At 39.8% G+C, this 11,821-nt stretch overlaps 1 protein-coding gene across 1 annotated transcript in view; it reads left to right on the forward strand.

The window, feature by feature from the left end:
- Window positions 1–11,821, forward strand: part of ADARB2 (adenosine deaminase, RNA specific B2 (inactive)) — a 304,235-nt gene that overhangs the window by 186,399 nt on the left and 106,015 nt on the right. The window contains exon 2 of the mRNA XM_027686967.1: window positions 8,168–8,254. Coding sequence (XP_027542768.1) covers window positions 8,168–8,254 — 87 coding nt within the window. The remainder of the gene's footprint in view (window positions 1–8,167; window positions 8,255–11,821) is intronic.

Raw genomic sequence — 11,821 nt, forward strand, 5'->3', positions numbered from 1 at the left:
CACATGTTTCACATAATCATAATTTATTTGACAGGTTTAAATTAGTAATAGGCAAACTTCTCTTAACCCAAATAGAGAATTTTCATATAGTTTTTCCACCTCAGCTTAGCGAAGTCTCCTTAAGTAGTGCAGAGTTGTATGTAGACGCAGAATAATGAGAAACTAGTTTATTCACCTTAACATGGCCAAACTAGTTACCCATGTGACTGAAGAGTTTTGCTCTTTGTTGATGCTGTTTGGCATACAATCAAATAGTCATAGTTAATCACAAAGATTTATTGTATGTTTAAAAAATCCACTGGACATTTTTTATGGTTTCCATTGCATCTCCATTCAGCACACATTGAGAACTGATGGGTTTTATGCAATTTATTCTCTGTGCTTCTCCTGTTTTCTAAAGTGATGACATCCTAAAAAATGGGGGTAAAAATAGGAAATAAAACCCTGTCACAGTTTATAGAATGCAAAATAAAAATATTTCCAAAATGAATGTTCAAATAGCATAAGAAGTTTGCAAAGATGTGATTTTTAAACTGCCATCTCCAAGCCACAGCCAGATCACTTAGAAATACATAATATAGTACGCTCCACAGGCAGACTGATGCACATAAACTGATAATAACTCAAGAGTTTTTATCTCCATGTTTCCTCAAGCAAGGCATCAGGAGAGAGAAACACTCTTGCAACAAAATTAAATAGTTTTAGATTTAATTTTACTAGGCTGAACTGGATTTCAAATTGATTTCCATGGAATCTAATAGAGAACAACACACATACACAATGCCTTTCTTATAAAAAATCCATCAACCACCTTGTGTTTTTACTTACTTTGCTCTTTACTGGAAGTAATAAGAAACCAATATTTTACCACAACGTGTTTCATTCTGTAAATGGTCTTTCATGGTGAAGGTGCTTGGAGTGTGCTGTTAGGGAGTCCTGAAGTACAGTCCCTGAGGTTTGTCTACACAAACACCTATTTGCATTCATAGGGTGAATCTGCAGCTAAACCCCATCATCTCCATTCTGAAAATTCAGGAGAAGAGAGCAGCAGGACATACCACTGTAGAAAGAAATAACGTCTCAATGAGTAATGCAATCAATTAAGCCCATTTCCATGCATCTCAGACCATATTGGACGAATCCGTACAAATCACATGCATGGCTTTTTTGCTGATCCTTTCTGCTTTCTAAGTGATAAACCAGAAGTTGCTTTGGCCTCAGAGTAAATGAGTACAGCCATGGGTGGAGGCACTGGTGGGACACAGGTCTGCAGAGCAGACAGAGCACAGGGCATGAACCTGCCGCTGCCTGTTAGGGGCTGGATTGGCACTGGTAAAACATTTCACATAGCTTCTCCAAAGCTTTCCAAGAGTAGCAGTTCTGGGTCAGCAAACAGCTGGAACAGGATGCACAAAGGATTAGTCCAGCTGCCAGGCCCCTGAGCTAACTGATGTTTCACATTCAATGTTCTCTGCAGTATCATAATACCATAAACTGTTATTGCTACTTAATATAATTGCATTTCAGAGCTCTCATCTTGGACACAGATCCCATTTTGCTAAACACTGAACAAGAATAGAGCAGAAAGGTATTCTGTGCCCCAAGAACTAGATAAATAAATTATGAAGGCAGCAAGTAGATCTATTTACAGACGCCCCCTGCACTTGGCAGACCATGTTCAACTTGCAGGCAAGGCACAGGGGCAGGTGCTTTTGCACCCAGGCACTGCATCGTACTGAACAGCTTGTTGCCCTGTTTCAGAGGAAGATTTCATGGCTCCAGGTTCACACCTCTGACTTCTAACTCAAGGCACAACCTGCTTCGTGCAGCTGAAAACCTTCGCCTGAAATGCTGACTATCCAAATGTTCCTTGATTTTTTCTTCCCTTTTGGTTATCAGGCTAAAAAAAATTGTGCTCTGATATTTTGTCTTTATTTCATGTCCTTGCTGAAGCAGAGAACAAAACCTGTAATGCTGAGTACTTTTTTTCCTTATAAAAACCTAAATCCCTTAATCTAAATATTACCTTTTCTCCCTACTTTTAAGAAAAATGTTCCAGTCAAAAATCATATTTAACCAGGAGGGTTTTTTCTCTCCACATATTCCTCTGCTACCTCTAAGAAAAGCTTTCCCTATTGTTCCCATATGGGCCAGGGTAGGATATCACTGCAAATGCCTTGGATTGAAAACCAATTACAAAAAGCAGACCTTTGGTAACTGCCCACCTTGAAGGCCACACTCTCAGGGGTGCCAAGCAGCACAACTGCAGACAGGAACAGTCCCACATATTTTAACCCTTTCATATCCTCCGGTCCACAGTCTCTTTTTCCTCCCCTGGGCTGCTCAGCCAGATGTGCTGTTCAGGTTGCATTGACTGATGGCTCTCAAGGGTCCATGGTGACAGCAGAGCTTCACTTTCAGGCCTCACAGTGTAGGGCTGAGAGGAAAAAGCAGAAACCAAGGAGGAATGGGCATGTGCCAACAGCCCCTTGCGAATATATGCGGGCTTGAACCTACCCACGCAAGACACCGAAACGGAGCTGCTGCAGGAGCCCACAGCTGTACCAAAGCTGCTGCCTGTGCCTGCACAGAAACATCAGCCCTCTGAAGGGGTTTAGGGCAGGCACACTTCCAGCCTAAATATGGCTGGAGTAGATGGACAGACTGTCCTCCCAGCCCCATTGGTGCTGTGGTGGCACTTCACAGGCACTCCAGCGCAGCTTTGTCAGTGTAGGTATAAAAGAGAATCACACAGGGCCTTCCTACTTGCCTGTGAAGCAAAAAGCAGTTGGGCAATGCTGCTGAAGCCCTGCACACTCAGACAGTCGTGACTCAACAGCTGGTTGTCAAACTCAGCTGTAGAGGTTGATTCTGACACCACGCCAGTAAATCCTTATCTAGAAACTGGCTGCTTAAACTAAATGATGCAGCATGGTGGCTGTACAAGCCATAATTTAGAAGGCTGTGAGCCCTTCTCAGTAAGTGCTGTGGTTTAAAGACATTGTTATTTTCCCCACAAATTTGACATATTTTTCTTTTGCGTTAAGAATCGCTTCATCCTGTCAGTCACTGTCAGCCCAAGCCTGAACTGACTAAGATATGAGAAGGAAGATAAAGAATCATCTCCTGATGTGCAGGCTCTCTTCTCCCTGTATCCCCCCTCTTTCAAAATAAATCAAGGCTAACACAACTGTAAAAATGTAACTATCCAAGTAACTGCAACTGTTGCTTTAGAGAAATAAAAAAAAAATGTTTTTTTCCAAGAGGTTTTGCAGCTGAGTTTACATTATTGCATCACATTTGTCCCTTCCTGAGTAATTTCATACTCCACACAAACCAAATGAATTACTTAGGACTGGTTTATAGCGTCCACATTTGTCTTTTTAAAAGAATACTTTTTAAGAAACCTCTGACAAGTAACTTTTAGCAATAAATTTGAATATGAGAATGAAACAAATTCAGTAAAATATTGTTAACACTGACCGGGCAAACCACTGGTTTGCATCTGTCTAATCCTTCTTGAGTTTGGAGGTTGCATTTTTAAAAAACAATTATTAATAGTTCTCATTATCTGCCAAGCAAAAGGGCATGCCACGAACTTCTGCTTAGAGATTAGCTAATATTAGCAGACACTACTGGCTTTTCCAGGTTTCCAAGAACTAGAACCTGCTGCGGGATCTCATGGTTAGGACAAGTTTTTCTACTGAAGTCCATAGGGATAGGAGAGTACAAGGAAGGGGCCCAAGGACAAGTGTAACCCCTGCAGATGCCAAACCATTTCCCCACAGCCCTTCAGCACCAACAGCTCCTCAACCTCCCCACCAGACAAGCCATTCCAGCACTGCACTATCCTTACTGTTAGGAAGGGTTTTTTTAATGTCTAAAGTGAATTTTCCTTGGTGCAATTTAAGTCCATTACTTCTGGTTGTGTTAATGCACATGGAATACAGTTTGCTCCTTTCTTCCATCCAGCAGCTTTTTATATGCTTGCAGGCTGCTGTTATGACCCCACTCAGTCTGCTCTTCTTAAAGCTAAACAATTTGTCCAACATCTATAAGGGCTGATTTTTAAAAGTATTGACCTCCTGCTGTTTCCATTGCTTTTATTCTGGTGATTGAGAGTGAAAGAACTTCCGTGGAGTTGATGATCAAGCCGTATTATCTGGTGCCCTTTAAATACTGACAGGTATGAAGGGCATGAATGCTGTTTATAGCTGTATATGTGTATTCTTGTCTTCACAATAAAAGTGTATTTACAGGACCTGTGACCAGCCTTCTGACTACATCTCCAGGGCAAGAGCAACTTCACAAAAAGAACAGATTTTAGTGGAAACTTGGCTGCCTGCCTTATATGCCAGGCTTTGCTGAATCATTCGAACTAAACCATTTTCTGTATTTCATGCAAAACATATCTTGGCCCATGGGGTTTTATTATTTGTTTAAGTTATTTATATGGCTACTGTCAAAACAGTGTTTATGATTTCTTTTTAACTATTTGCTATTGGTGGAAAATATATCCTTAAGAAGAGTGAACCAAAATCCTTTTCCATTCCAAAAGAGGAGAGTGAGGTTTCTTCTCAGGAGAAATGGTGATTTTTGTTCTTAGAGTACTGGAGCAGATTTCCACTTGGAAGGCTGTTTTTATAGTGAATGCACTACAAAATATGATGCTATCATCCTGCTTTAGTGTTTCAGGGTGGCTAGAAATAAATTCCTATATATCTGCTCTTTGTCTCTCAATTTCCATTGTAAACAAAGCTTCCTTTTTGTCCATGTAAGCCCTCATGAAATCTCTTCTTCATGCCATCAGAGGCTTCTGGTACAACTGTAATGCAAGCAATAACAGCTTCCTGTATTGGTTCTCATAAATGTAGGGTTATGTATTCTGCCTTTCTGCAGAAAAGAGTTTTTGAAATGTCTTGCTTTCTTCTCTTAAACCCTCTCTCCTAGCCTTGGAAAATAACTTCCTCAGAAACAAATACAGAGAACATTTACAATTATAAAGTAAAAACAGCTGCTCTAATTTTGCACTACCTGTAATTGCTTCTTTTTGGAAAAAGAAAAATTGTGGAAGGAGAAGAGAGTGAGAGAAGAAAGGAAGTTTTAATGATATTTTTCTGTATGTCTTTTTTTAATCTAAACTTGGCCTTTATTCTTATTCATAAGATTTCATCAAACCGCTAAGCAAATAAGGCTAATTGTGATGGGCATTAACATACACAGGAACCCTAAAGTGTGAATACACAACTCTCCTATCTTGTTCTGAAAAGGTAAACTAAATTAATGCTGAATTTCACCATTGATAATAAAGTAGAAGTAGTGCCCCATGGTCTGTATGGCAATAGGCAATAACATGCAAAAGATGGAAGTGCACAATCATACCAATAGTTTTATACCTAGCCATATTATTCCCCTGTAAACATGTACATTTAATTATCCTGTCATTTATCTTCTCCTCCTCCATAGGCTCAATAATTCATCTGTGCAACGTGTAAACTACAGCTTTTCTCCTTTTACATAGCTCACTCAAAATCCTGTGCCTTTCTCCTCCTTCCAGACACACATAAAATCTTCCATTGCTCAAACAATGGATTGAAATATTGAATTACAACCTTTATTATCTGTATTGATGGAAGGATATCCTGTTATTAGGGCCTGCTTGAGTTTGGTTGACACAAACCCATCCATTGCTGTTCTAAGCATGCATCAAATTTTACATCCTGTTTCTCTGCCACACAAAACAAAGGCATCAGCAAGGTCTTTGGGAACAGGTGAGAAACAGTAATAACAGTAGCTAAAGATGGCTAAACAATTCCTTAAGGCAAAAGGAAAATTAAATTGATAAATTTTAAATCCACATATTAAATTTCACCTATCAATTGCACAAAACTAAATCATAAAATATTTATTTAACTAATAATAATATAGTATAAAATTACATGGGCTTGCTTTTTGATTGGTGGCAGAAGTGAGCATTAGTCACTGCAGCAAGAAAGCACATGTCCTCATTGCTTGGTTAATGAGTTAACTCTCTATGAGAAGTGAGAGTATTTTCTCAGCAAAGAAGATTTAGGTTTGTGTGCGACATCCAGTGTCTTGAGGGTTAGTTCTGAAGATATGACAGCTGTCAGCAGCCAGGCCCAGGTGGAGTACACATACTTCAGCTCACTGCATCTCAGTATCCAGACACAACAGTCATTGCTGGTGCTGAAGCCAAGGGCTGCCCTGATCCTATGTCTCTCATCTGAAGCGTTCCCCTTACCAAATGTAGTTTTTTGGATTAGGTCCCAAAAGCCTACGCTCTTTTCACTTTAATCAAAGAAACCAGTTGGGAAAGTCAGGAGTGAATATCAGCTTTTATTGTGATCACAACCCAACAGTCTCACAAGCAGTGAGATGGTGTCATACAGAGACACCACATTTCTCAGTGAGCAATGCTTTAGCAAAAAAGTGTCAAAGGATTCACTTAGGAAAATCTTTTGGCTATAGCGTTCATAAATAGCTTCATTCTTTTGGTTCCTGACATCACTGCAATCCCTTAATGAAATTGCAATTGAAGGAGGCTAATTTGTGCTCTAATTATATATTAGTCTGGGCTGAAAGGTTTCTGGACGGAAAAAGGTTTTCTTCAGGCAATCTTTTATTCTGTTCATTGTATTTACTTAACAAAGAGCAGTCAGCTTTTACTGTGAATTCCCGTAATAGAGTTGAGCTGTAGTGTTACCCAGCTAAGGGCAAATATATGCAGTCATTTCTGATGGGTTCCGATAATAGTCTTTAACAAGAGCAAGGATTATTTGCAAATGTAGGAAGAACCAGGCCAAAAAGCTAACAGATGTGCTGCTGAAAAAGTTTAAAAGCTCTTCAACTGGAATGCCTTCCAGACTGGTGGGGTGGTAGTTTAGCAGACAGGTGGTTTAAGGAAATTCAGAGAAATATTTTCTCACTAATAAAGAAAGTCCCCATAGAAATATTTTTTCCTGGTCACTTGAAAAAATATATTTTTGGTCTGGTTTTGATACTTCTGCCACAGGATGAAAGGCCAGCATTGTTCCCAATGTGCAGGATGCAGAGCATTTCCACCTGAAGAAATAGGTGAGCCTCAGCTACCTATTTCCTCAGCCATAGCTGGGGCTCTCTAAGCAGATGAGTACTTTAGAAAAGCAACTAAGTTCTTCAAAGCTGTGGATCACCTTTGTAAGGTGTGTTTCTGTTTCTTCTGTCAAGTGGACACCTGTTAATGTTGGTCCCCAGTAAGGTCCCCGTAGTTTGTCAAGAGGAATTCAGCCTAAATAAAGTAAAAGTCCAGCTAAATAAACTAGTTATCAAAGGAAATAAAACATTTAAATGTATCTCTGTGTCTAGTGTTTATGGTAACTTCAGCATTTTCCTATAGATAAATCCTTAGCCAAATTTTAAGCTAGTATAAATCAGTATCAGTTCTCATTTTGCTCAATCTGTCCTGGCATCTAATGCAGATCCTGATCATGGCACATGGAAGTAAATGTTTCTGCCATCTACTATCTGCAGGATAAACAGAAAGTGCTGTTAAAAGGAACAGCACTTAATATGAATATGCACAAGAGGGATTTCAAATAGTGTTCTTATTGTATGAATAATAGCTTCCTGTGCACAACATAAGGGTTTCCCAAAAATCATATCAACAATTTATAGATTTAGAAGCCATTGTAGTCTCTTGCACCATCAACCCTTGAGCTTTCTCTAATACTTCTGGTTCAGCTTCCATCAGGGAGAGAAAGCAAGAGGAGTTGATGGTTTCATGCATTGGAGCTAACGGTCTCATGCATTAGAGCAGTTCTCATGTCCCTTCTCCCAGGGCTGACTGCTTCCCCTGTTCTCAGCTGGACCAGTTCAAGCATCCTGCACTCTGCAGTGCTCGGGCACCACTTCTGGGAAGCGCAGCCAAGGAACATTATTACATGGGGCCAGAAACCAGGAGAAATGTGTGTTTGGCGTTTGCGTGTGCCAGCTGTAATAAATTCATCGAAGTTCGGTGAACTTTGGTGGGATTGTAGAGTCAGAAAAAAATTTTAAAAAAGAAACAGACTTGCCAAGATGCTTTGACCTCAGTAAAACTGTGAAGTAGAACTGAATGCATTGAGTGAGTACTGATATTATATGTATCCTTTCTTCTGTTTTCTTCTAGAAAAACTAAGCATACTGTCAACCTTCATAGCACCCTTCAAGTACCTGAGTCCTGGCCCAACCACCATGGAGGATGAAGACAATTTGAGTAAGCAGTCTCTTTTCTCCTTAAATGAATAAAAAAGTTGAAAAATAAAAGCTCTGCAGTATAGGAGCAATTGTGGAAATGAGGTGGATTTGCAACTGTTGGCAGACCATAAAGTCCAGTCCTCATGTAAAATGTAAGATTCCATGATGCTGAGTGCAAACATGTTCCCCAGTATCCAGAAAAGGAGGGGTTGATCTCAACTCACCTTCCCAGTTTTCTCTGTGCAGACTCTGGCAAGGGGAAGCTGTAAACAGTATGTCACAAACACAAAGGAAAAACTTCTTGCGAAGGTGAGATGTTTGTACTCACGAGACTTTGGAGCTCCTTTTCCTTTCCTGTTTATGTTACTTTATTTTGCTCTCTTGCTTTTCTCATGAAAAAGGACATTTTGTGGTTGTGTTCTTCCTGCTTTTATTTCCTCAGTTACAAAAGGACTTTTGCAAAAGTAAAGCCTGCAGGATTGAGACATCCACTTAAACTGTTTACTTCTGTGATATGACCTGGAGAACAAAAGAAAAATAAAAAAGAAGGGAAAAGGAAGAGAGGGAGGAAGGAAGAAAAACAGGGAGGAAGGAAGGAAATCAAATTGAGAATTGATTAACCAGACTTACATAAACTAGACGTAACCTAAAAATTAGCTACTGTATTCTCTTTGGCCCTTACACCTCAGCCAACTGTCTTAGTCCATGACTATGAAGGTGGAGGAAAATGAAGTCTGAGAGGGGCAGTTAGGATGTAATAACCCGTTAAGCTCTTTAATTTTTCACCTAAAAGCAAGTATTTCATGTTATCCAGCCCTGCTTATTGTAACACATCTTGAATCTTTGTGGGGAAAAAAAAAAAAAAGAGAGAGAGAGAGAAGCTTTCTGAACCAAATGAGCAACATTTTAGCATCACCTACCAGATGGGTTTCTTTTCCAGTCAGACACATGCTGACATGTTGCCCTATTAGAGTCAGTTGCTGGGAGGAATTGGCAATTTTTCCCCTGTTGTTGCTAAACTGCTGTGGTTTGGTCATGGTGCATCACCAAGGGGAAGAGCTGCTGGAGAATTGAAGGAGCACAGCCTGCTATTTTCTGCTGCTGAGCATCACATGGACATCACACCATTCTGCTGCACACAGTGACTGGAAGGCTTTTACAGATCTTAGCAAAGGCAAAAAAATCCTGAAAATCCTTCAAAATTGCTCCCAGGAAGGCTACATTTTCAGGAAGACATATGAGAAGTATACACACACCCAGGAAACATATTATGCACACGATAAGCTTGTGCAGGCACCTCCTGCGTAATAGTTCCCAAATGTGCTACTTAGTTATTTTTAGGTAATGTAGGAAGTTTGTACAAGCCAAACACTGTAACACCATTTTCTTATTGCTACTGTAATGCCAAGACAGCTTCGTGCCTGTGTGGGCTTTAAAATAGCTCACATGGACAGGGTAAGCTATGTTTTCTGAAAGAAAAATAGCAAATGTCACTGTTTTCAGGGTCATCCTACCCAGCTCTCCTTTTGGTCAAACATATGCTCCAGTGAAAAGGCAGCTATTTATTTTTGGTACACAGAACACATTTTAGGTGTTACTATTAGAGTCTTAGGGAAAAAAAAAAACACAAAAGGATGAATTAATTTAAAGTCATCCATATTTCAGTGTTCACTTCTAGTATAGTGGTATAAATCCTACTAAAGCCTACAGCACACATGTACCTATGGAGTAATTCGGCATTTTAAAGAGCTTCAGTGACTTGCTCTGAACAAACAGAGAAACCTTCTTTGTGTTAACAATTTAACAGGAGCCCAGGAGAATGCTGGCAATGTAGAGAAGTGTGTTGCTTGTCCCTGTAGTTTTCTGCTTACTGAGCATACTATGAGAGTGTTGCTTCCCATACCGTACGGTGTCCATGGGCAGAGTTCCACTAGCTCAAATGGATAAAAATCCTGTTTCACATTCCTTTAGACCTTCTTTACAAAGAGAGCCATGTAGGTTAACTACATCTTCATTTCCAACAGGTGATTATTAGCATATAGACACTATTTTTGTGGTTTATGATCCATGAACTAATATTAGAAAAAGTATCAAAGTCACCATGCACCTTTGGAATAGAATTTTGGATAAAGTAACCATCAGTCTCCAATGAAGACTTAATCTTAAACATGCAAGAAAAGGACCTGTTCATCTCCAGAAGTCAGTTGTACCTAAGAACACAAGAAGTCTCACAGAGGATTAGAAATAGGAAGTTTAGCTCTGTGCAGAGTCTTCAACATTTGCTGTTAGTGACGGACTGAGAAAAAAGATATTTAAATTGGGATCCTCCCCTTGGTATATCTTTCTAGCACCTAGCAAAAATTTACTTTGCTAGAGTTTGCACCTGAATCATCCTATTTCTCAGACATCAACAGACCTGTCTTGTCCTCTCCGGAGCCCACTGATACTTCTGATCTCAACAACAGCCAGGAACAGGGAGTGATTTAGAGTGCTGTCAAAAAGTGCACCCTTTTATTGCTTCAAGCCTGCTGTCTCTAGTGCTATGATTGTATGAAACAGTGAATAATCTTTCCCTGTTCACTGCCTGCCTGCTTGCCTTTCATGATGTTACAAACCTATGCCTGTCCCTGATCTTTAATTGTTCCATCCACGCTACGCCATGGGATCAAGGTAGAATACCACCAGGCACAGATAGTTTTGAATCTAGGTTGTACCTCTAGCAGGAATGTATGATTCCTGCAGATCTCATTATGGAATGCTGCCGTAAACACAGGCTCAGTGCAGCATATACTTCTCTCCAGTGTCTGCAGAGGGAGCTGATGGCTGGAGGGGAGGGTTCCACAGCCACAGAGAAATCATGGTTTTACATTAAGGTTTAAAAATACCTATGTGTGTTGTCACGTAAGAGAGGAAGGAATAATTTCTGTTGTTAGCTACAAGTTTATTATTCCAAAGTCAAGAATATCAACCTAAAAATCCCATCAGAATAGTTCTTAAACCTCCGTTGTGAATTCAATAACTGTATGAAAAGCCATCTTGCTTCCAAGAGGAGACTTCCCTACATTGCATTTGATGTAGTAGCTGACCTTGGACAAAGATGACGTGGCTCTGGCTGCTGGGTTCATACCTATTGTTTCTGATTTAAGATTTTTCACTTTCAAGTATGCCAGGAAATTATGGAAGTCAATCCTTCTAGCCTCTGCAGTCAATGTGATATAGATGAACAGGAAAAATGTATTCTACATAAGCAAGTCAAACTGGGGTTAGATTTTAAAACACAGAAAAACAAGAATTAAATCCTACCTCTATTGTTAAAAATGTGTTGATAGAAATACAGTGTTTACTAAACATTTCTAAAGACAGTAACTGCCTGTTTCAGAGCTATCATTGAATCAGGAGTTTGCTATACTACAGAGATTGCAAATTCTCTCTTTCAACACCAAAGCTTTTCAACAATGTAGTGCCCATTGTAATTCAATAGTAAAGATGCCAGCCAAAATAAAGATGCCAGCCAGAATGAAGATACCACCTCTCCTCTCCCATCCTCCCTAGAAGTTGGCTTGGCAGCAGAATAACCTTCAACAGG

The sequence above is a fragment of the Neopelma chrysocephalum genome, unplaced genomic scaffold (assembly GCF_003984885.1).
Source record: "Neopelma chrysocephalum unplaced genomic scaffold, ASM398488v2 Primary Assembly neopelma1_72, whole genome shotgun sequence".
Classification (NCBI taxonomy): Eukaryota; Metazoa; Chordata; class Aves; order Passeriformes; family Pipridae; genus Neopelma; species Neopelma chrysocephalum.